General features: G+C 37.5%; 1 protein-coding gene across 9 annotated transcripts in view; it reads left to right on the plus strand.

Moving 5' to 3' along the window:
• NAV3 (neuron navigator 3) overlaps positions 1 to 25,081 on the plus strand; it is a 908,101-nt gene that overhangs the window by 729,566 nt on the left and 153,454 nt on the right. For all 9 annotated transcript variants that reach the window (XM_055236272.2, XM_055236270.2, XM_055236266.2 and 6 more), the window contains 3 exons: positions 12,221 to 12,329; positions 12,992 to 13,375; positions 21,056 to 21,175. In XM_055236272.2, coding sequence (XP_055092247.1) covers positions 12,221 to 12,329; positions 12,992 to 13,375; positions 21,056 to 21,175 — 613 coding nt within the window. The remainder of the gene's footprint in view (positions 1 to 12,220; positions 12,330 to 12,991; positions 13,376 to 21,055; positions 21,176 to 25,081) is intronic.

A 25,081-nucleotide genomic window follows, 5' to 3' on the forward strand; every position in this document is an offset into this window, starting at 1 on the left:
CATCACAGATAAGGGATGAATAATGAATGGCCTCCTGGGTAAATTTTCTGTAGAGTTAAGTTTCTTCTGCTGCCTTCCTGCTACCTGAATAGAAGGCTTCTTCTATACCTCAGTGACAAGCCCTGTTTATTGCAGTAACAGTTTCAGAAATGCAAAAATACCTTTTTTCTTTTCTCTTTTGTTTCAGTGTTTGACTAAAACTAGTTCTGCATGTGCATATTATAAGCATTTAAGCTACTATGTAGATGACTATGAACTGTTTTCATACTTTAGAAACTAGGCCTTTTTGATAACATGAGTTTCAGTAGTAACTTCTGGCATAATCTTTAACTAAGAAGAGGTCAAGTGATTCTATAGTTTGTGACTAAACTTTAAATGTCAACTGTGCCACCTACCTAAACAGCTAACATGTGAACATTTTAATTATTATTTCTGAATTCAGTGTTGTACCAAAATATATTTACATCATACAGTCCCTTCTTCCATAAGTATTAAATTACTGGCTGTATCATATTTTATGTCAATGTGTATTTCCACAAAAGACTTCATATTGGGCTCCTGAAATTGAAAGGAATTAAACCTGGGCAATGATCTCTTTGTTTCTGATTCATGAAACTAATGCTAAATGCAGGCTTGTTTTTACTCTTAATGTAGACCCTCCTGTTACAAGATGTTTTATGAGGTTTTCTGGATTCTTTCAGTGAACCAGTTTTAGAAGAAGAAAGCTTATAGAGACAGCAGAGGCAAATATTGTTCAATTTTTCATGTCAGTTTGGTTTTAAAAGAGTAATGTTTCCACAGTTGTCAGAATAGCGATTTCTGAATCTGAATACACCAGGTGCTCCATCACTGAAGATTTAGTTTTGCACCATTGTATGATTTCTGTGATGAACTGCTTCTCATAAAGGGCTATGTGCAGCACAAAGGCGAGAGAAAGTCTTAATCTTTATGAAGCTTTTTCTTTTTTGGATCCTCTGGAACTGTAGAATCAGATAATATTCCTCTTTTGCTTTTGAAGTGGTATTATTTATCTTGTTCTCAGTATCTCTTAAGTATTTACAAAGATGTGAACTGAGTGCAGTCCCCTGACAGCATTTGATGCTTACTCAGTTAAATTATAGCATGCTGTGGGTGGGTGTATATATGACATGTGCCTTTTTGTGCATAAATAACTTGAAGCATTTTTGTCAGAAGGTAACCTCTCAAAAGAAGCCGGTATGCCTTGGTTTTTCAAGAGCATCTGCTTATTGTATTTATGTGATTATTCTGTTTAAGTATTTTTTCCTACTTATGCCAGTATTCAAAAATGCAAGTGAAAAAGTAAGGGGAAGTTTATTCAAATAGCTGTGATATGAATAATCATATCTCCAGATAATGAAGCATTCTGATGCAATTCTCTAAATAATGATCCATGTTAAGTTGTTGAATATATCTACGCCCACAGCACACAGGAATTCCAGAATTTCTAACACGTGCTTCAGTAGGTTCTGCTTACGACTCAAAATGGCCTCTTCCAAGTTAGTTTTTAGGTGGGGTTCCTTGAGGTTAATTCTTTACTCTTAGATATGCCCCTAAATCAGACAGATTAAGGTTTATCCTATAACCATAGAGGAGCACATTTTAAAAGTGACTATAAAGCTTTTGGCCATATTTTGCTATTTTTCTCCAAAGTGTCAAGATTAACCAGAGGAGTTTTAAAATGTTCATCCAAATCACTACTAGGGCCATCCACAAAACTAGAGTTATTTCACACAATAAATCAGGAAGCTGTACTCTATATAACATTTGTAATATGGATGGGGTAGAGGGCATAATTCTCTGAGAATAAGGTTTATTCATATAGATTTGATTTCCTATTAAAAGATGGCAATGCTGGCAGTGTTAATTGCAACGTGTGTGTATAATTAAAGCCTAAAAATTAAGAGCAAGATCACAGATTAAATGGTCTGTCTGCCACCAGATAGTAACGTAGGAGTATCAAATTGACGCTGTTATTTTTTTTCTCTACTAAGAACACCTTATGAGCAGTGAGAAAGCACTTTGCACCAATGTTAAAAACTCAAGTAGATTTCAGAATATACCGTTCTGGAAAATGTGTGGAAGCCATTCCATTGTGTTTGACATATAGGAAGCCTCTTTCAGGAATAATGGTTGACTTCGAGACTATGCAAGTAGGAGGAGACACAACATTACTATGATTAAATGCATTTCTCATGTGCATTTTTCTGGTAACTTTTATTGTTGCTAAACATTTAATTTTATTTTTGCTTTTATATTTGGGCTTTGTAATTGCGTTTTTCCCCCAAAGCCTCTGGACCTCACTCAGATACAAATTTATAGGATATTTAAGACTATGCCATCAGTCCTTAGGGAGTTTGTAAGTACATTTAGTTTTATCTTGCCTTTTGTGGGTCATTGAAAACATTTACTGCAATAAATTTTGCTTTGGTTATTATCTTTCATGACATGAACAAGGCAGCAGTTATGTTTTGCTCAATAAGTGTTGGGAATTTCAGGTCCATTTGTCTGTCATGAGGAGGGCAGTGTCGTAAGTGAATGTCATGATGAAAAAAAACCTAAGGAATGAGGGAGGCTTTGGTTCTAAAACATGAGAGAAACCAGATAAACAATGAATTCAGTTAGAAGAATCCAAGGATCTAAGATACCTGTTGGATTGGAAAAAAGAAATTGAAAAGGAAATGAAGAAGTAGATGTGAAAATATATTTAGTGAAACAGCATGTCTGAAAATACAACGTTCTTAAAATTAATATAAAAAGATGGAACATAATTGAGATATTAATTTTAATATTCCAGTTAGCAAGTGATTGAGATGCAGCTGGATTACAACTTAAAAGTTTTCCTGGGGGAAGGAGGAAACGGATAGGAACATGTAATGATGTGTTCCAGGAATCTGTGTGAGGTCAATTACTTGTACCTCCCCTCACCAAAATAAAAAAAAGGTCATCTCAAGATACTCCTTCTTTCATGACTTTTTATCTTTCGCCTGCAATCTAAGATGCCAATAACTTTATGAAATCTTTCGTATTGAATCTTAAGTTTAGTGCTTCTCCAATTTTGTCCCCTTCACTACTTATTTTGACCCAGTTTGAATAAGTTTCTTCTTTGTATGTCTCTTCCTTGACTGTAATAATTTTATTTCCAGTCTGTAAGATTTTCTCTACAAAACTTCTTTTTCTTCATAGTTCTCTCAGATTATTTGGAAGTGAAAGGTAGACTTCTTTATAGCCATCTCTGAAATACCCTGTATTATATGTGTGAGGAGAAGTATGGGAAGAATTTCCAGGAAGAATGTGATCAGTCTCAAGGGTTATTAACAGTTCTGAGTTCTAAAAGAATAATGTTAATCTATAGGATTAGTGATTGTTTGAATTTAATTAGTGTAGAGAAAGTTTGTCATGTGCATGAGATCCCAACATGTGTTTTATTATTCTTTAAAAATATTTACCTCAGGAAAGTTTCTTAGTACTTTATGTTTGAAATAATGATGTTATTATTAAGTATACTTTAATTGTTCAAATGATTTGTAAATTCAAGGGAAGAAATTTACAGGCTGGCAGCACAATGGTGGCTGTTTTGTCAACCACCCAAAGTGAGCAATAATGAACAAAGTAGTAATGTTTGCCTGAAAAATATAGTAAAGGAATTAGCGGTTGTCTTGCAATATTTGAGTGGCTGCCTTGGTAAAGACAGTGTAAATTTGTTCATTTGGTTTCAGATCCACTGGAACCACGGGGTGAAAGTTTAAGGGAGACAAATGTTTGCTTATCCCCCATAAATGTTTTATATTTTGACCTGCTACTAGAAGGAGCCATCTCTTACTGGTGAGGTGGAGGCCTTTCCAGTGTCGGGGTTTTCGGGCAGAGGCAGATGGCCTTGTCCCATGTGAGACAGATGAATGCTGTGGCCAAGAGCTAAGGCAAGACGATCTCTGAAATCCCCACCAACTGTGTGATTGTGATGATAAGTGTTAAAGGGGCACATTTGTTATAGATTTTTAAAAATCTGACCTGAGTATTAAGGAAGTAAATTAACAGGTTAAATAGTTAGCTATATTCCTAAAACAGATTATAGATGCGCATCTTGACTTCTCTATGTGACAATTTTCATAGTGTAATTTAATATATACTATTTTTTGCTTTTCGTTTTGTTCCCTTTCTTTTTCTTCCATCCTCTTTCCATTCCATTCCCTTCCCAGCCATCCCATCTACTTCCTTTTTCTCTGTCTCCTCTCCTTCCCTGTCCCTCTCTTAATCTATCCATTCCAATTCCCTCCTTCCTTTCTGTTTTCACTTTTATTGAAAGTGCCCATCACTAGACATCCTCTTCAGTCCAAATTGAACACAATAAAAACTGTGCTTCCACTACTCTCTTTTCATGTTCTTCCTATTATCTAGACTCACTGGCTTTAGAAGGTGACTAGCTTGGGGAAGTATTGTATGACTATAAACAAAATGGCTTCAGGACACTTCTGCCCGCAGTTGATAGGTGGTGATTGTATCAGGCCAGCATTAGTCATACTTGCAGAGCTATTTGTTTCATGCTCATTAGATACAAACATTTTGAGTTTAGATGCCTAGGAATTTACTTGAACTCTAGTATCATTGATAGAACTGTAGAAACTGGAGAAGTAATTAAAAATAAAACCATTCAATGTTGTCAGTCTTTGTCCATGAGTCTAGTAAAAGACTTCAAAAGCTATTGCTTCCATAAGAAAAGACCTCAGCCGGGCATGGTGGCTCACGCCTGAAATCCCAGCACTTTGGGAGGCCAAGGCGGGTGGATCATTTGAGGTCAGCAGTTTGAGAGCATTATGACCAACATGGTGAAACCCCATCTCTACTAAATACAAAAATTAGCCAGGCATGGTGGCAAGGGCCTGATATCAGCTACTTGAGAGGCTGAAGCAGGGGAATCGCTTGAATTCCAGAGGTGGAGGTTGCAGTGATCCAAGATGACGCCACTGCACTCCAGCCTGCGCAAAAGAGTGAGACTCTGTCTAAAAATAAAAATAAAATTAAAAAAAAAAGGCCTCTAGTTTATTCCCCAGATTCCAAATATGTACTTTTTACATAAAGCAAATTTACCTCAAGTATTCTGAGTACACCTAGAACACCTTGAAATAATTAGGATCTAATGATCATAGATTTTTTTTATTTTACTTTAAGTTCTGGGATACATGTGCAGAATGTGCAGGTTTGTTACATAGATATATACATGCCATGGTGGTTTGCTACACCCATCAACCCGTCATCTACATTAGGTATTTCTCCTAATGCTATCCCTCCCCTTGACCCCCCCACCCACCAACAGGCCCCGGTGTGTGATGTTCCCCTCCCTGTGTCCATGTGTTCTCATTGTTCAACTCCCACTCGTGAGTGAGAATGTGTGGTGTTCAGTTTTCTATTCCTGTGTTAGTTTGCAGAGAATGGTTTCTGGTTTCATCCATGTCCCTGCAAAGGACATGTACTCATCCATTTTTATGGCTGCATAGCATTCCATGGTGTATATGTGCCACATTTTCTTTATGCAGTCTATCATTGATGGGCATTTGGGTTTGTTTCAAGTCTTTGCTACTGTGAACAGTGCTGCAATAAACATACGTATGCATGTGTCTTTATAATAGAATGATTTATAATCCTTTGGTTATATACTCATTAATGGGATTGCTAGATCAAATGGTATTTCTGGTTCTAGATCCTTGAGGAATTGCACGCTGTCTTCCACAGTGGTTGAACTAATATATACTCCCACCAACAGTGTAAAGGCATTCCTATTTCTCCACATCCTCTCTAGCATCTGTTGTTTCTTGACTTTTTAATGATCGCAATTCTAACCGGCTTGAGATGGTATCTCATTGTGGTTTTGATTTGCATTTCTCTAATGACCAGTGGATGATGAGCTTTCTTTCATATGTTTGTTGGCTGCATAAATGTCTTCTTTTCAGAGGTCTCTGTTCATATACTTCACCCACTTTTTGATGGGGTTGTTTTTTTCTTGTAAATTTGTTTAAGTTCCTTGTAGATTCTGAATATTAGCCCTTTGTCAGATGGATAGATTGCAAAAATTGTCTCCCATTCTGTAGGTTGCCTGTTCACTCTGATGATAGTTTCTTTTGAGATGCAGAATTTCCTTAGTTTAATTAGATCCCATTTGTCAATTTTGGCTTTTGTTGCCATTGCTTTTGGTGTTTTAGTCATGAAGTCTTTGCCCATGCCTATGTCCTGAATGGTATTGCCTAGGTTTTCTTCTAGGGTTTTTATGGTTTTAGGTCTTAGGTTTAAGTCTTTAATCCATTTTGAGTTAATTTTTGTATAAAGTGTGAGGAAGGGATCCAGTTTCAGTTATCTGCATATGGCTAGCCAGTTTTCCCAGCACCATTTATTAAATAGGGAATCCTTTCCCCATTGCTTGTGTGTGTCAGGTTTGTCAAAGATAGATGGTTGTAGATGTGTGGCATTATTTCTGAGGGCTCTATTCTGTTTCATTGGTTTATACATCTGTTTTGGTACCAGTACCATGCTGTTTTGGTAACTGTGGCCCTGGAGTATACTTTGAAGTCAGGCAGCATGATGCTTCCAGCTTTGTTCTTTTTCTTTAGGATTATCTTGGCTATAGGGGCTCTTTTTTGGTTCCATATGAAATTTAAAGTAGTTTTTTTCTAACTCTATGAATAAAGTCAGTGGTAGCTTTATGGGGATAGCATTGAATCTCTAAATTACTTTGGACAGTATGACCATTTTCATGATATTGATTCTTCCTATCCATGAGCATGGAATGTTTTTTCATTTCTTTGTGTCCTCTCTTATTTCCTTCAGCAGTGGTTTGTAGTTCTTTTTGAAGAGGTCCTTTACATACCTTTCAGTTGTATTCCTAAGTATTTTATTCTATTTGTAGCAATTGTGAATGGGAGTTTATTCATGATTTGGCTCTCCGTTTGTCTGTTATTGGTGTATAGGAATGCTTGTGATTTTCTCATGTTGATTTTGTATTCTGAGACTTTGCTAAATTCGCTTATCAGCTTAAGGAGTTTTTGGCTGAGAAGATGGAGTTTTCTAAATATAAAATCATGTCATCTGCAAACAGACAATTTGACTTCCTCTCTTCCTATCTGAATACCCTTTATTTCTTTCTCTTGCCTGATTACCCTTGCCAGAACTTCCAATACTATGTTGAATAGGAGTGGTGAGGGAGGGCATCCTTGTCTTGTGCAGGTTTTCAAAGGGAATGCTTCCAGCTTTTGCCCATTCAGTATGATATTGGCTGTGTGTCTGTCATAAATAGCCCTTATTATTTTGAGATATATTCCATCAATATCTAGTAATTGAGAGTTCTTAGCATGAAGGGGTGTTGAATTTTATCGAAGGCCTTTTCTGCATCTATTGAGATAATCATGTGGTTTTTGCAATTGGTTCTGTTTATGTGATGGATTACATTTATTGATTTGCATATGTTGAACCAGCCTTGCATCCCAGCGATGAACCCAACTTGATCGTGGTGGATAACCTTTTTTTTTTTTTTTTTTTGAGGCAGAGTCTTCCTCCATCACACCGGCTGGAGTGCAGTGGCACGATCACGGCTCACTGCAACCTCCGCCTCCTAGGTACAAGCGATTCTCCTGCCTCAGACTCCCGAGTAGCTGGGACTGCAGGTGTGTGCCACCATACCTGGCTAATTTTGTGTTTTTAGTAGATATGGGGTTTCACCATGTTGGCCAGGATTGTCTTGAGTCCTGACCTTGTGATCCGCCCACCTCAATCTCCCAAAGTGTTGGGATTACAGGCGTGAGCCACTGCACCTGGCCAGTGGATAAACTTTTTGATGTGCTGCTGGATTCAGTTTGCCAGTGTGTGATTGTGGATTTTTGCATCGATGTTCATCAGGGGTATTGGCCTGAAATTTTCTTTTTCTGTTGTGTCTCTGCCAGGTTTTGGAATCAGGATGATGCTGGCCTTATAAAATAAGTTAGGGAGGTGTCCCTCTTTTTCTATTGATTGGAATAGTTTCAGAAGGAATGGTACCAGCTCCTCTTTGTAGCTCTGTTAAAATTTGACTGTGAATCCGTCTGGTCCTGGGCTTTTTTTTTTGGTTGGTAGGCTATTAATTACTGCCTCAATTTCAGAACTTCTTATTGGTCTATTCAGGGATTTGGCTTCTTCCTGGTTTAGTCTTGCGAGGGTGTATGTGTCCAGGAATTTATCCATTTCTTCTAGATTTTCTAGTTTATTTGCATAGTAGTGTTTATAGTATTTTTTGATAGTAGTTTGTATTTCTGTGGGATCCATGGTGATATCCCCTTTATCATTTTTTATTACATCTATTTGATTCTTCTCTATTTTTTTCTTTATTAGTCTGGCTAGCCGTCTATCTATTTTGTTAGTCTTTTCAAAAACCAGCTCTGGATTTACTGATTTTTTGAAGGGTTTTTGTGTCTCTGTCTCCTTCAGTTCTGCTCTGATCTTAGTTATTTCTTGCCTTCTGCTAGCTTTTGAATTTGTTTGCTCTTGCTTCTCTAGTTCTTTTAATTGTGATGTTAGAGTGTTGATCTTTAGATATTTCCTGCTTTCTCCTGTGGGCATTTAGTGCTATAAATTTCCCTGTAAACACAACTTTAGCTGTGTCCCAGACATTCTGGTATGTAGTTTATTCTCATTGGTTTCAAATAACTTATTGAATTCTGCCTTCATTTCCTTATTTACCCAGTGGTCATTCAGGAGCAGGTTGTTCAGTTTCTATGTAGTTGTGCAGTTTTAAGTCAGTTTCTTAATGCTGAGTTCTAATTTGATTGCACTGTAGTCTGAAAGACTATTTGTTAGGATTTCCGTTCTTTTGCATTTGCTGAGGAGTGTTTTACTTCCAATTATGTGATCAGTTTTAGAATAAGTGCGATGTGGTGCTGAGAAGAATGTATATTCTGTTTATTTGAGGTGGAGAGTTCTGTAGATGTCTGTTAGGTCCGCTTGGTCCAGAGCTAAGTTCAAGTCCTGAATATCTTTGTTAATTTTCTGTCTCATTGATCTGTCTCATACTGACAGTGGGGTGTTAAAGTCTCCCACTATTATTGTGTGGGAGTCCAAATCTCTTTGTAGGTCTCTAAGAACTTGCTTTATGAATCTGCGTGCTTCTGTTTTGGGTGCATATATATTTAGGATAGTTAGGTTTTCTTGTTGCATTGATCCCTTTACCATTATGCAATGCCCTTCTTTGTCTTGTTTTATATTTGTTGGTTTAACGTCTGTTTTATCAGTCTAGAATTGTAACCCCTGCTTTTATTTGCTTTCCATTTGCTTGGTAAATATTCCTCCATCCCTTTATTTTGAGCCTATGTGAGTATTTGCACGTGAAGCTTATGAAGCTTAATTTGGCTGGATATGAAATTCTGGGTTGAAAATTCTCTTCTTTAAGAATGTTGAGGCCGGGTGCAGTGGCTCACGCTTGTAATCCCAGCACTTTGAGAGGCCAAGGCAGGTGGATCATGAGGTCAGGAGATCGAGACCATCCTGGCTGACACGGTGAAACCCCATCTCCACTAAAAATACAAAAAATTAGCCGGGCCTGGCGACGGGCGCCTGTAGTCCCAGCTACTCAGGAGGCTGAGGCAGGAGAATGGTGTGAACCCAGGAGGCAGAGCTTGCAGTGAGCCAAGATTGTGCCACTGCACTCCAGCCTAGGTGACAGAGCGAGACTCCATCTCATAAAAAAAAAAAAAAAAAAAAAAGAATGTTGGATGTTGGCCCCCACTCCCTCTGGCTTGTAGGATTTCTGCAGAGAGATCCATTGTTAGTCTGATGGGCTTCCCTTTGTGGGTAATCAACCTTTCTCTCTGGCTGCCCTTAACATTTTTTCCTGCATTTCAACTTTGGTGAATCTGACAATTACGTGTCTTGGGGTTGCTGTTCTCAAAGAGTATCTTTGTGTTGTTCCCTGTATTTCCTGAATTTGAATGTTGGCCTGTCTTGCTAGGCTGGGCAAGTTCTCCTGGATAATATCCTAAAGAGTGTTTTCCAACTTGGTTCCATTCTTTCTGTCACTTTCAGGTATACCAATCAAACCTAGGTTTGGTCTTTCCACATAGTCCCATTTTTCTTGGAGGCTTTGTTTGTTCCTTTTCATTCTTTTTTTGCTAATCTTGTCTTCATGCTTTATTTCAGTAAGTTCATCTTCAATCTCGGATACCCTTTCTTCCCCTCGATCTATTCGGCTATTTCTACTTATGTATGCTTCATGAAGATTTCGTGCTATGTTTTTCAGCTCCATCAGGTCATTTGTGTTCTTCTCTACTAAACTGGTTATTCTAGTTAGTAATTCCTCTAACCTTTTTTCAAGGTTCTTAGCTTCCTTTCATTGGGTTAGAACATTCTCCTTTAGCTTGGAAGAGTTTGTTATTACCCATCTTCTAAAGCGTACTTCTGTAAATTCGTCAAACTCATACTCTGTCCAGTTCTGTTCCCTTGCTGGTGAAGAGTTGTGATCCTTTGGAGGAGAAGAGGCATTCTGGTTTTTGGAATTTTCAGCCTTTTTGCACTGTTTTTTTCTCATCTTTCTGGACTTATCTACCTTTGGTCTCTGATGTCTGTGACCTTCAAATGGGGTTTTTGTGTGGATGTATTTTTGTGGACATTGATGCTATTCCTTTCTGTTTGTTAGTTTTCCTTCTAAGAGTCAGGCCCCTCTGCTGCAGGTCTTCTGGAGTTTGCTGGAGGTCCACTCCAGATCCTGTTTGCCTGGGTGTCACCAGCAGAGGCTGCAGAACAGCAAAGATTGCTGCCTCTTCCTTCCTCTGGAAGCTTCATCCCAGAGGGGCACTTGCCAGATGCCTGCTAGAGCTCTCCTGTATGAGGAGTCTGTCAACACCTGCTGGGAGGTGTTTCCTCCTCAGGAGGCATGGGGGTCAGGGACCCACTTGAGGAGGCTGTCTGTCCCTTAGCAGAGCTAGAACACTGTGCTGGGAGATCCGCTGCTCTCTTCAGAGCTGGCAGGCAAGAATGTTTTAGTCTACTGAACCTACGCCCACAACCGCCCCTTCCCCCAGGTGCTCTGTCCCAGGGAGATGAGAGTTTTATCTGTAAGCCCCTAACTGGGGCTGCTACCTTTCTTTCAGATATTCCCCGCCCAGAGAGGAGGAATCTAGAGAGGGAGTCTGGCTACAGCAGCTTTGCCAAGCTGCAGTGGGCTCTGCCCAGTCCAAAATTCCCAGTGGGTTTGTTTACATTGTGAGGGGAAAAGCACCTACTCAAGCCTCAGTTATGACAGTTGCCCCTCCCCCCACCAAGCTCCAGGGTCCCAGGTGTCCTTCAGACTCCTGTGCTGGCAATGAGAATTTCAAGCCAGTGAATCTTAGCTTGCTGGGCTCCCTGGGGGTGGGATCCACTGAGCTAGACCACTTAGCTCCCTGGCTTCAACCCCCTTTCCTGGGGAGTGAATGCTTCTGTCTTGCTGGCATTCCAGGTGCTACTGGGGTATGAAAAAAAAACGCCTGCAGCTAGCTTGCTGTCTGCCCAAATGGCTGCCCAGTTTTGTTCTTGAAACTCAGGCCCTTGGTGGTGTAGACAACCAATGGAATCTCCTGGTGTGCAGGTTGTGAGGACCGTGGGAAAAGCATAGTATCTGGGCTGGATAGCTCCGTCCCTCAAGGCACAGTCCCTCACGACTTCCCTTGGCTAGGGGAGGGAGTTCCCCAACACTTTGCACTTCCCAGGTGAGGCAATACCCCACCCTGCTTCTGCTCACCCTCTGTGGGCTGCACCCACTGTCTAATCAGTCCCTATGAGATGAACCTGGTACCTCAGTTGGAAATGCAGAAATCACCTGCCTTCTGTGTTGATCTCACTGGGAGCTGCAGACTGGAGCTGTTCCTATTCAGCCATGTTTCTCAGGTCATAATCATAGATTTTTAATTAATCCCAGCAACATGGATTAGTAAACAGCACATTTCCAAGTGAGTTTTTTTTTATTTTAAGGTCAAACCTACAAAATATTATAGTGTTATCACCACTTAAAATTATTACTTGTGATACTATGTTTGTCTCTATTCACATTTTATTTGTAGAAAGAATTATAATTTGTAGATAATAATAGTTATTTCAAATGTATTACATATCCTTTTACTTTTAAGAAGAGGTGACTTACTTATCTAGGTATACAATTATTTTGAGGATAGTAAATGTCATGAATATCAAATTTATCATGTTGCTTTCCTAGGTGAAGACCCTGAAACAAGAAGAATGAGAACAGTTAAAAACATAGCAGATTTGAGGCAGAATTTAGAAGAGACTATGTCCAGTCTTCGTGGGACTCAGATAAGCCACAGGTTTTTTTCAATTTTGCATATATTTGAGCCAATAAAGAAAAAATAATTACAAACAAACATTTACCTTTTCTTATAATGACAGAGATGGGATTTCAGTTTCCCCTTATTATTTTCTCCCTTGTTTTATATCAAATTGATTGGTAATTATCCTTAAACTGAGAATTCACAGTATATACCTATTTATCTTTTATCTCTATCTCTATCTGCTATCTATGTCTTTTTCAGTATAATTTCCAGTACTGCAACTACCACCATCACTGTTAAGTGGATTTGTAATACCTGTCCTAGAAAACAGTGGCACAAGTTGCACTTGAAATGCATCTGGGCAGGGTGGTAGGGAGACATTCAAACATAATTGTAGTTAACTTTCAGAATAGGTCTGGGAAAGTTACAGTGAGTTAAGGATTTGTTGAAAATGTAAAACAATATGTTGTTTTACCCAAGGTGTACTGATGGCCTTTCTTTTGAAAATAAACAAAAAGCTATAAAATGTATGCCCGTTTCCACAGTTTGACCTCAAAATGAACATAGAGTTTAACTTTCAGGAAGATGACGTGTTTATAAGAGATGACCCTCAACTCTAGCCTTTTCTATCTTCATGCATTCTAGGTTATGGCCCTAAGTGAACCAGAGTATAGTTATTTCTCCATTTTATTTGACAGCACCCTGGAGACAACATTTGACAGCACTGTGACAACAGAAGTGAACGGAAGGACCATACCCAACTTGACAAGTCGACCCACCCCCATGACCTGGAGGTTGGGCCAGGCATGTCCGCGACTTCAGGCGGGAGATGCTCCCTCCTTGGGTGCTGGCTATCCTCGCAGTGGTACTAGTCGATTCATCCACACAGACCCCTCGAGGTTCATGTATACCACGCCTCTCCGTCGAGCTGCTGTCTCTAGGCTGGGAAACATGTCACAGATTGACATGAGTGAGAAAGCAAGCAGTGACCTGGACATGTCTTCTGAAGTCGATGTGGGTGGATATATGAGTGATGGTGATATCCTTGGGAAAAGTCTCAGGACTGATGACATCAACAGTGGGTAAGTGGCCCTGTTCTCCATCAGCATTGTGTGAAGAGGGGAGGTGGTCTACTAGAATGCGTTCACTATAAAGAAATGTGTAAGTTTGCCCAGAAAGTCATGAGAAAATATGAGACATCTGAGGTTATTCAGAATGTTGAAGGGCCCTTCCTCTGCTCATTCATGGAGAGTAAAGAATCCAAGATTTCTATAAATTCATTATAAGCCACTAAGTTTTTCTGTTGTTGAGAGAAACACATGTGGCTTCTGTTTTTCAGAGTGATTTTCACATGCTTCTTAAGTAACAGATTTTGTAGTGAAGGACGTGGGAAGGAGACAGGAGGAGTTTTGCTGATTTGCTTGATTTTTTTTCTTTTTTAGCTTGTTAGAAGCTGCCTGTAACTGCTTTGAGAAACAAATATTTTCTTACTGTCTTCAATTATGCATCCCCAATTTAACTTGAGGGAAAAATCACTTTGGAGTTGAAAGTTTCACTCTGTTCATTTTCTTTTGATGATATCAGATTTCAATACATCTCAGACCCTGTTTTTCTTCTGTGTCCTATTACATTCCAAAACATGTTGTGATTGTAAAACTCTTAGAGTATATTATCAATTTGGGATATTTGGCATAATCACAGAATAGGCCCAAAGGGAGGCAATAGGATATTCTATTAATAATTATAATTGGCATTTTTAGCATTTCCTGTTATGTACTATGCTCTTGTTAAGTGCTTTCAAGACATTATTTTACTTTTCCTTCCCACCACCAGCAATGCTTATGAGGTAGATGTTTTTATACATGTACTATGGATAAGGAAACTGAGTCTAATTGGCCCCATCTGGGACCTAACGCTAGGGAAACGGTGGACCTGCATTAGAACTCAGCTATGTCTGACTTCAAACACAGGCTGAGTAATATGTGGAAAAGCTTCCCAATTAACCTTGTCTATAAACTTTGTGTGAGTCTGGATTTTGACCTACTCTTTGTCTTTATGCATCTGAGAGGACCCATGTAGGAAATAATTCTTCTATATAAGTGACCCTTCCTGACTTCATTCATGAAAAGCTTATGTTTGAATGGTGACACGACCTAAAAAAGAGTACAAAATAGCTTTTGATTAGATTTATAGATTTGCTCTGATATCCTGATACCTACTAGTCCATTCCTGGTATCCACCCTACCTGACTTCCTAAAAATTTAGAATTATAGAGACTAATTATGATTAATTAAGATAGGTTGTTGTTTAGTTGCCACTGGATTCAGAGTGCCTAGTTTGAATCTCTCTCATTCACTATCTGTGGACCCCTTGGGTACCTAACGTATCCAAATTAGTTTTTGTCATCTAGAATAAGGATAAAATTGTACCATCTTCATGAAGTTGTTAGGATCATCCACAAATTTTAGTTTGCACAATGCTTGGCATGATATAAGGACTCAATAAATTTATCATCTTCCTCTTTATCATCACTATTACATTTACTATCATTAATAACTGTACCAATTTTTGGTTGCTGTTAGTTATAATTATCATTTTTGTATGTATTTAACATAGCCTAGGAGGCAATGCCCAGTTCAGAAAACATAATGGCAAAGCAAGAGTGTCTAAGGCACACTCTTTCTCCCATCTCTCTCTTCTTTCTTCTCCATTCTTTCCACTCTATCCCCTCTTCTCTTTTTTTCTTAATCTCCTTAAATGTGGACATATGTGTGAATTCAATTTTATATTCACTATTCAAATATATTTGTATGGCTAATTATATACATAAGTATACCTATATAGTATATATAAAGATATATATACAAAGGCTGGGCACGGTGGCTCATGCCTGTAATCCCAGCACTTTGGGAAGCCAAGGCAGATGGATCACCTGAGGTCAGGAGTTCAAGACCAGCCTGTCCAACATGGCAAAAACCCATCTCTACTAAAAAAGTTAGCCAGGCATGGTGGCGTGTGCCTGTCTTCCCAGCTACTTGGGAGGCTGAGGCAGGAGAACCACCTGAAACCGGGAGGCAGAAGTTGCAGTGAGCTGAGATTGCACTACTGCACCACTCCAGCCTGGGTGACAGAGTGAGACTCCGTCTAAAAAATATATATATATTATATAAATATGTATGTGTGTGTGTATGTATACGTGTGTGTATGTATATATGTATATGTATGTGTATGTATGTATATATACCTATGTGCACTCAATATCATTATTCATGGTACTTCTCTTCTATGAAGTCACCACAAACACTGCATTAGTGAATACTGAACTATTGCCCCTAGTAGAGATACAGGTTTTGGTTCCCGTGAGCATTTCGCCACAATATTTTTGTCAACTGATCAATACATAAACTTGCTTTACGTGTGTCTCTCTTTAAAGACACCTTATTTAAACAGCACAATTCTCAGCATAAAAACCCAAAAAATGTGGGAAACGTGGCACTAAAATAGGTCATAGAAGAACATTTGTTGTGATATTAGAGCTGATAGAAGAAGGCAGAGTATCACTTTATTTAGCCTTAGCTGGAAACGTCTGAGACTCATTTTTTTTCACTGTTCTGTTCATATCTATGAATGACTGTGAAAGTGCTATGAGTTTAGATTTTGTGGCTACATATAAATTTTAGCAAGTAGGCAACTTCACGAATATAGAATTTGTGAATAATGATGATTGACTATATATACTCACACTCATGTAGAATGTTTATCTGGAGAGTGACAGCATATCTTGGGAGCAGTTTGAATAAGAAATCAAGGGACATCTACAATGCAATATGTTGGGAATTTCAAAAGGCTTATAGGGATGAAAATTGAGCTAAGAGTTCAGAATGAGGAGAAAGCACTAAACCATCACATGAAATAGAAAGGAGTGAATAAGAAAAAGAAACATTTTAGGTCTTTTTTCTGATTTAAAAGCTATAGACAAAGGAAATACATTTAAAATACATATATAAGAAAAGTGCAAACATAGAAGGTATAAATTATTCAGTAAACTTGCATAAAATGTAATTTTCAGAATCTAAGGGACAATGGATTAGATGATATTGATGATTTTTCTCTTAACTGAGAGTCATGGAACATGAATATTTAAAGATAATGTTTTAGAGATAGGCACTATTTTGACAGACCTTAACATCATTATGCTAAGAAGTTTAAACTACATTATAAGCTATGTAAAATACTCTATCTTAGAGATTACTAAATAGTCATAGAACATGGCATGAGGATGGTGATGGCTTTTGAAGGCCCCTTTATGGGAAATATGCAAAGCGAATTCAGGGGAGAAACTCGGGGGTTCAATTTCAGGAACTAGTGCAAGAGCTCTCGCTCAAGCTCATAAGATTAGAAATATGGTAGTGGCATTTGTAGTGATAAAATTAGGAAAATAATTGATAGGGGAAGCACTGCAAAGGAAAAGTTTAAGAACCAGAGATGGACTACCCACGAGGGCATAAGGCAGACAAGAATTAAGATACCTACATCATAAGCACAGGAGATGGAAAATTATACCATTAGAGAAAATCGTCAGAGAGAGAAAGAGAGAGAGAGAAAGAGAGAGAGAAAGGACTTTTTAATGAGAAAGCAGAGAGAGAGATGATGAAATTAGAGTTAGAGATGTAGAGCTGGAGACGGTGGGATATGAAGATTGTTTGTCCAGGATAGAGATCTATTGTATTTCATCTCAATAGAAGAGAGCGGGAATTGTGGGAGGCATTAAGGCTCCTGGGAAAAGAATATGGAAAGAACAGGGATCATAAACTGAATTATATATATATGTATGTATACATGTATATGTCTATTAAAAATATTTATCGAGTTCATCCTATGTGTCAAGCAACATTTCAGGCACTGTGCATTCAGTAGTGAATAATATAGACATAGTATGTGCCCACATGTGACTCACATGATGGTGTTTTCATATTTTTGTAGCTTTCCAGTTATTCAGTAAATTGTAATGTGCACACATATGTGTATATATACATATATATACACACAGAGAAGTATTCTTAAATAAGTAGTTGTTTTAAATGTTTTTTAGCAACTGAATTCTGCATATAATAATATATGTTACAGGCATATTGTACTCAGAAGCATTTTATATTTTGCAAGAATACATGCAATATATGCAAGAATACATGCATAATATGTTAACTATATTAGTTAACATTAATTTCTAAAACAGAGAAATCTCAAAATCTCAGTAACTTAACACAAAGAAGCTAATTTGTTCTTCACATAAAACCCTCACTGGTGTTTCTGATCTTCACTTGGGGAATGCACTCCATGTAGTCACTCAGAGAATAAGATGGATGGTAATTCTGTTGTTACCCAGCCAGATTTCCAGTGTTACCCTAGGCATTGATATTCAACAGGCAAATGGCAAAAGAGGGGAAGAACCGGGATGTGAGAAGATTTTGTATGTATCAGGCCTGGAACTCATGCATATGAGTTCTGCCTACATTCATTTGTCTAGAACAGCTGCATGACCACATCTGACTGTAAAAGAGACTAGGTTATATGGTTCAGCTGTGTGCCCAGGAGGAGAGGGAAACTGGTTTGATGACATCTGGCTAGTCTCTGCTGAACTCACTAAGTTTTTTAAAAATGCTGTTATGGATTTTGTCCTTCTCATTTGTTTCTGCTTCATTTAAAACATGATTCAGACTTCTTGTTTCCTCTATTTTTGTTCCCCAACATCTTTCAAAAAAGTCTTGGATAGTCTCACAAATGAGCCCATTTAAATATGCATCGATGGTCTACATGTCTTATGTTGACAAGTAAAAATACCCCAAATCCTACATGAAACTTCCCCTGTTTACTCACATGCATTTGTTCTTTCCTATGTTAGAGTACAGGACACCGAAATTTAAGTCATGACTCAGTTCTCTTATCTGTGCAGAAGATGCTAAGATCTGATCAGCAGATGATGGGGCTGGTCTCAGCTCAAGGGTGATTGTGCGAGGATACCCAGGATGTTCTGGACTTATTGCTCATCAGCTTATGCAGCGTGCCCTTGTTGGCTTACATAGGAGGCAGCCCCAAAATCTCAGCCTAGAATTAAAACGTGAAAAGACAAGAGGGCTGGAGATATCCCAGGAAAAGTTTAATTTGATGGTGTTTCTTTAAGAAAAGGGGGCTTAGAAGTGTTTGCTGGCCGGGTATGGTGGCTCATGCCTGTAATCCCAGCACTTTGGGAGGCTGAGGCAGATGGATCACCTGAAGTCAGGAGTTTGAGACCAGCTTGGCCAACATGGTGAAACCTCATCTCTACTAAAAACACAAAAATTAGCTGGGCATGGTGGTGCACACCAGTAATCCCAGCTACTTGGGAGGCTGGGGCAGGAGAATTGCTTGAACCCAGGAAGCGGAGGTTGCAGTGAGCCGAGATCTTACCACTGCACCCCAGCCTGGGTAACAGAGCGAGACTCTATCTCAAAAAAAAGTATTTATACTACGAGTCATGAAAAAGTTGAATCATAAAGTTAACTCTCTTTTCAAAATGTTTAAAAATATGTTTTAAAGATTAAAGGAACAAAAGGCTCAATAAGGTAGTAATGAATGACGATGTTTAAATTAGGATTTTCTCATGTAACCACGAAGAATGTCATGAAGTCATTTAAATGGGAATAAAGTTTCATTTTTTCCATGTACTCTAGGTGTAACTCAGAAAGTTAGTTAATCAGCATCCTGAGAATTCAAAATTTCTTGAAACATGAGAAGGCTTATCTCTTTCTCCTCTTTTTGAATTTACTTTAAATACTGGGGGATATGAATCTGCCAGTAATTAGGAATTAGTCAGAGAAAGGCCTCTTACTCATAATGAACCTCTTTGGAAAGTCTCTATTTATGAAGTTAAAAACACCCTGGAAAATTGGGATAAAAGTTCCATATTTTAATTGAGTGGAAATTGAAGTTATCTTCAGGTGTCACAGTAATAAATAGTTGGGCCAAGAATATAATCTAAAATTCTACTTCAAGTCACATGACCAAACACAAACTAATCTAAGAATTCTGTGGAGTAAAAATTAAAAATAAGGCACAGGAGTGAGGGGTAGATATACTTTAATCCTGCTTCTGCCTTGATCTCCCTCAATTCTCATTTAGTAAACTTTGTGATGACTGAAGTATGCATAACTGTGCGAAAGGTCAGAGTTACTTGAGCTGTGTTAAAAAGATCCATCTTTTGCACCAGAGATTCCTAATCTTAATACTTCCTCTAATTTCATATTCAAGATACGAGCTATTTTAGTGACTCTAGAAATTCTAATGCATAAAATAGCTAGTATTTTTAAAGATAGTCAGTATTTATATGTTACTTACAATGTGCTAGACAATGCTGTATGCATGTTATATATATATATATATATATATAAACTCATTGGTAGCTCACTGTCACTGCAAGAAGTGAGCATATCGTTGCTGTCTCCATTTTACAGACGAAGCAATTTAAACATAGCTTGTTTAAGTGACTTACCTGAGCCCACACAGCTAGTAAGTAGCAGCACTGTAGTTGAACCTCAGCAGTCTGGCTCTAGTCTACACTCAACCATCCTTACACACTGACCTTAGGAAACTGTCAGCATGTCTGCATGTAAGGGTTTCTCTCCTAGGTGCCTGATTTTTTTCCAAACAATCATTTAAAAAAGGTTCACAGCAATCATTTGTTATCAGCCTGGATTTTGTAGCTAGCATATTTAATATAAGGGGCATTTTTTAATGTTATCTACGCCACGTTTAAGGAAGATGCTGAACTGGAGTTTCTTTAAGGGAGTGGTGACGATCACTTTAGATTCTCTGTGTGTGCATGCAATTACAAATTAGCTAATTGTGACAGACAGCAGCTGATATGAGATATTAAATATAAAAACATAGAATTCTAGGAAGATGGCTATATTAGTGTGTTCTCACTCTGCTAATAAAGACATGCTTGAGACTGGGTGATTTATAAAGGAAAGAGGTTTAATTGGCTCACAGTTTCACATGGCTGGGGAGGCCTCACAATCATAGTGGAAAAGCAAGGGACATATTACATGGCACGCCACAGGCAAGAGAGCTTGTGCAAGGGAACTCCCATTTATAAAACCATCAGATCTCGTGAGACTTACTACCATGAGAATAATATGGGGAAAACCACCCCCATTATTCGGTTATCTCTATTTGGCCCCTCCCTTGACACATGGGGATTATTACAATTCAGGGTGAGATTTGGGTGGGGACACAGCTAATTGTGACAGTGCAGTGACAGCAGCTGATAAGAGATATTAAACATAAAAACAGAATTCTAGGAAGATGGCAGATATGGTAGAAGTTTAGGTTTCGATCCATTACTCCTATGACTTCTTCACAAACAGTATTTCAAAAATGAAATTTTCTTCCTTTTAATTTCTTAAGAGTTATATTATCTGCAAGCCTATTCATAATATTAATAACAAAAGAGAAAAATAGGTTCTATGATAGGCTAGTTACTTGTTGCAGTAACTACTACTAGGAAATATTGATACAAATACTAGGAAATATTGATTTCCTAGTAAACTTGAAAAAATATTTTAATTATCCCTGGTGAGTAGAATGTTTATACAGAAAAAAACAAGATAATAGAATATATTTGAGTAATTATTGCAAATTGTGGACACCATTTGTTTATTAAGTTAAATTGTACAGTTGAGTTGATTTAATTTTCTGTGGATTAATTAGACATTTCTTTTCAGGTACATGACAGATGGAGGACTTAACCTATATACTAGAAGTCTAAACCGAATACCAGACACAACAACTTCCCGGGACATCATCCAGAGAGGGGTCCACGATGTGACAGTAGATGCAGACAGGTAATGCTATCAGCATATATGATGGTGAGGCATGCATGAAGCAATTTTATAAATAAGAAAATAAGAGAAAACTCCTATTAAACAGTGTAAATCAAAGGACTTTTTATTTTGATAAATAATTATTTTATTTTGATAAATAATTATTTAAGGTTTTTTGTTTGTTTGTTTTTGTTTTTTGTGTGTGTATGAGACAGAGTCTTGCTCTGTCACCAGGCTAGAGTGCAATGGCGCACTCTCAGCTCACTGCAACCTCTGCCTCCCGGGTTCAAGTGATTCTCCTGCCTCAGCCTCCTGAGTAGCTGAGACTCCAGGCATGCACCACCATGCCCAGCTAATTTTTGTATTTTTAGTAGAGATGGAGTTTTACCATATTGGTCAGGATGGTCTCCATCTCTTGACCTTGTGATACACCCGCCTTGGCCTGCCAAAGTGCTGGGATTACAGGCATGAGCCACTGCGCCCGGCCTATTTGGGGATATTTTTAAAACTAGGATGATTTTCTTTACAAGGCCATTTTAGCTCTGTAATACTGAAAATAAATGTGTGGCTGGGGAGATTTTTTTTTTTTAATTTCAGGTAACATAGTTGCAAATGTTAATATCTGTAAAAGCAAAATTATAAACATAGACTTACTTTCCTTGTTAGAAAGAAACTCTGGTTAATAAATTTCATTCAATTCAGATATCCTCAGATTTACCTGGAAGCTAATGATATAAAGATTAAAACATATTTCAAATCATCTAGTATAATAAGCTTGATGCTTTTCTTGAAGGTGTTGTAAACATAGAAAAACTCTTACTTTAGGCTTATTTTTGCTTCTTTATTGCCTCAAATTTCTTAAAGATGTGTGTGTGTGTGTGTGTGTTATGAACTAATTATTTTTCTGGAAATTGCTCTGCTGATTTATCAGAATCATCATGTTTAAGAACATTGTTTTGGTAAGATAATGTTGTAATATAATTTCTGGCCTGATTTTGCTCTCTCTTCACTCAGAGTTTTGACTTTGTTGAGCAGGAAGAGATTGCATATTTTCAGAATTGTTATATCTAAATACCTAGAGTGGTTGTTTAATTCAGCATTTATGAGAAAGACAAAAGGTTAAGGTGCAATGTACTCACATTCTGAAATAGGAACTGTATACAATTCATTGTGCGTTTTTGTACAGTCAACTCCAAAGGCCAGATACCCAGGGAGTTCTAATGTTAGTCTTCAGTTTCTCCTTACCCACAGGCTGTTGATATCCTGACTCATAATGGTTAGAACAGTCTCAGCTCCCACCCTGTCTGTATCCTACTCTCCTAGCCTATATACTCATGTGTGTGAGTGTGGGTGTGGGTGTGGGTGTGGGTGTGGGTGTGGCTGTGAATCATGTGTGTGTGTGAAGCGTCTCCCCACCTGTAATGTAAGTCCATGAGTGCAGAATTTTTATCATATTGTTTACGTGTTGAGTTTTAACAAATGTTTGTGGAGTGAATGAACAAATTAATGAATATAGGCTATTTATTAATTAGGCTATATAGTCACATAGGCTGGCAATCACATCTGATTAAATAGAGTGGCAAATGAGCTCCGGAAAGAACCAAGGTAATACAAGGATGTTATGAAAGAGAAAAATGGGTTATGTGAAAAATAGGAGACAGTGATAAGAGGGAAAGAATCCCAAAGTGTGGGCCACATTTTGAAACTAATGACCTATTATTCTATTATTGTTCGCTGAAAGTAGAAAATGTCTTGGGAGGGAATATCTGCTAGTTTTTGGTAAAGGAGGTTGTGATGGCAGAACCAAGAAATGAACACAAGTTGACTTTGGTTAGGGGACAGTGGGATAATCAACTCTCCTTGCTCCATCAGGGCCCCAGATTGGGCTCTGGCGGAGGAACTCAGAACAACATAAAGACCTAGATCGGTATCTAATAAATTGGGACCTGTGAAAACAGTGCCTCTTAAAGTGTGGTACCTGGACCAGCAGCAGCAGCAGCAGCCATTGAAACTTCATAGAAAGATAGATTCTCAGCTTCATCCAAGACTTACCGAATTAGAATATCTCAAGGTAAGGCATGGTGATCTGAGCTTTAACTAGCCCTCAAGGTGATTCTTAAGTTCAAGCATCATTACATTAAGTTGAACAAATAGATGCCAGGCCTACAAATACATGTGTGCCTAGCATAAATATTTAAACATTAAAAATGACATTTCAGAGTTATTATTTACCCTATTAGCTGTGTTCTGTCAAGATAATGAGAATATTGATATGTTAGAATACACTGATGGCACTAATTTTTAAATTAGATCAAATAATGACTTGTTACACCTGAAATAAATTGGTTCAGCTTGGTAGATGCAGTTTTTGAGGATTTTATAAATGGTTTTTAAAAGAATAATTTTAACTTGAGCTGCTTGTATAAATTAAATTGCAATAAGTTCATAGTATAAATCCTCCTATTAGCAGAGATAGAAGGTTTTTAAAAAAATTACAGATAAGTCTGATGGTCTTTTAAAATCTTATATTCAGGAAGTGACTCGGGATGTAGATCATTTTAAAATACATGGTCTTAAATGTTGTAGTTGTATGACTCTTTCAGTTAATTTAAAATACTTCCTTCTATGAAAAATTGTTTCAAAAAATTTTCTAAATTCTGTTATCCATTTCAAGTATGATAGGCAAGAACAGATATATTACTTTTTTGTTCATGTTTACCCAAAAAAAATTACTGTAATTGAGATCATATAAAAACATGTTTCCTGTCTGTTTGTCTCAACCTTTTAATCCTGGCACCTTAAATCTGACATAGTAGGAATTAGAAGACAATTGCAGAAAATGTCAACCAGGGAAATTTTATTCTACTAAAAACTATATTCATACGACATGGCAAATCACATTTTAAAGGCCAAAAAGTCTTTCATAGCAATTTTTCAGATTATTTTCAAAGCATATCTTCTCTCTGCTCCTGCAGCATGCCGTTGATTTTTCTGTTATGCAGTCACATAAGTAATTACATGTTTACATGTCTATTTCACTTATAGAACATGAAACAGTTATATGTAGAATAATATCTAATCCATCTTTTTATCACCAGTAGCTAGCATAATGTAGGAACTCAATAAATATATCAGATAAATTGTGGAAATAATCATATCATCTTATAACATACAGAAATGTGAGTTTAAAAAGAATACAATTATACATATCAAAAAATTTTTATACCTTTTTTTACAGACCTTTCAGATGTCGTACAGTTTGGACTTTTCCAGTGTTTCTTGTATCATGAGACAATAGTAGATATTGTAAGTCAAAAATAGTTTTCTGGGGTTGTGTACATTTGAAAAAACTGAATATCCTATCTGTTCTTAGAGAATAATGTTGGATATTAACATATCAAAGGTACAGAGAAGTCTTGAGGTTCAAAGTAAAATCTGCTTAATTGTATTTAATTCAGTGGAGCTTTTTCATCACTGATTCCCTCACTTTTTTCTCTTATGATAATAATTAACTTGTTCCTGTAGCATTTTAAGAAATGTTGATTTAGTTGAATGCCTTCACTTCACCAATATAATAACAGAAACTCAGAAATATTTATTTACCCAGAATCATGTAGCTAATAGTATAAGGATTCAGGTCTTTTACTTCCTATTTTGTGGTTCCCAACTACTTTTGCCAAAGGTCTTTTAAATAATATGAAACATATTAGTGATTGATTCATTATAGTAAATGGGTAAATGATAAGGCTTGCAATAATTCACTGACAAGAAAGCTTAAAAGCCAAAAGAAAAAAAAAATCCACAGCATTTTTTTTCTTAGTTATCCTTTCCAAAAGTTGTGTAAGTGCAAAAGCAGAGAGTCATAGCACAATGGCAGCCAGCCAGCTAGCTAGGATAGCAATGGACTTGAATTGTTTGTATTGTTAT

Source organism: Symphalangus syndactylus, chromosome 13, assembly GCF_028878055.3.
Source record: "Symphalangus syndactylus isolate Jambi chromosome 13, NHGRI_mSymSyn1-v2.1_pri, whole genome shotgun sequence".
In the NCBI taxonomy this organism is placed as follows: Eukaryota; Metazoa; Chordata; class Mammalia; order Primates; family Hylobatidae; genus Symphalangus; species Symphalangus syndactylus.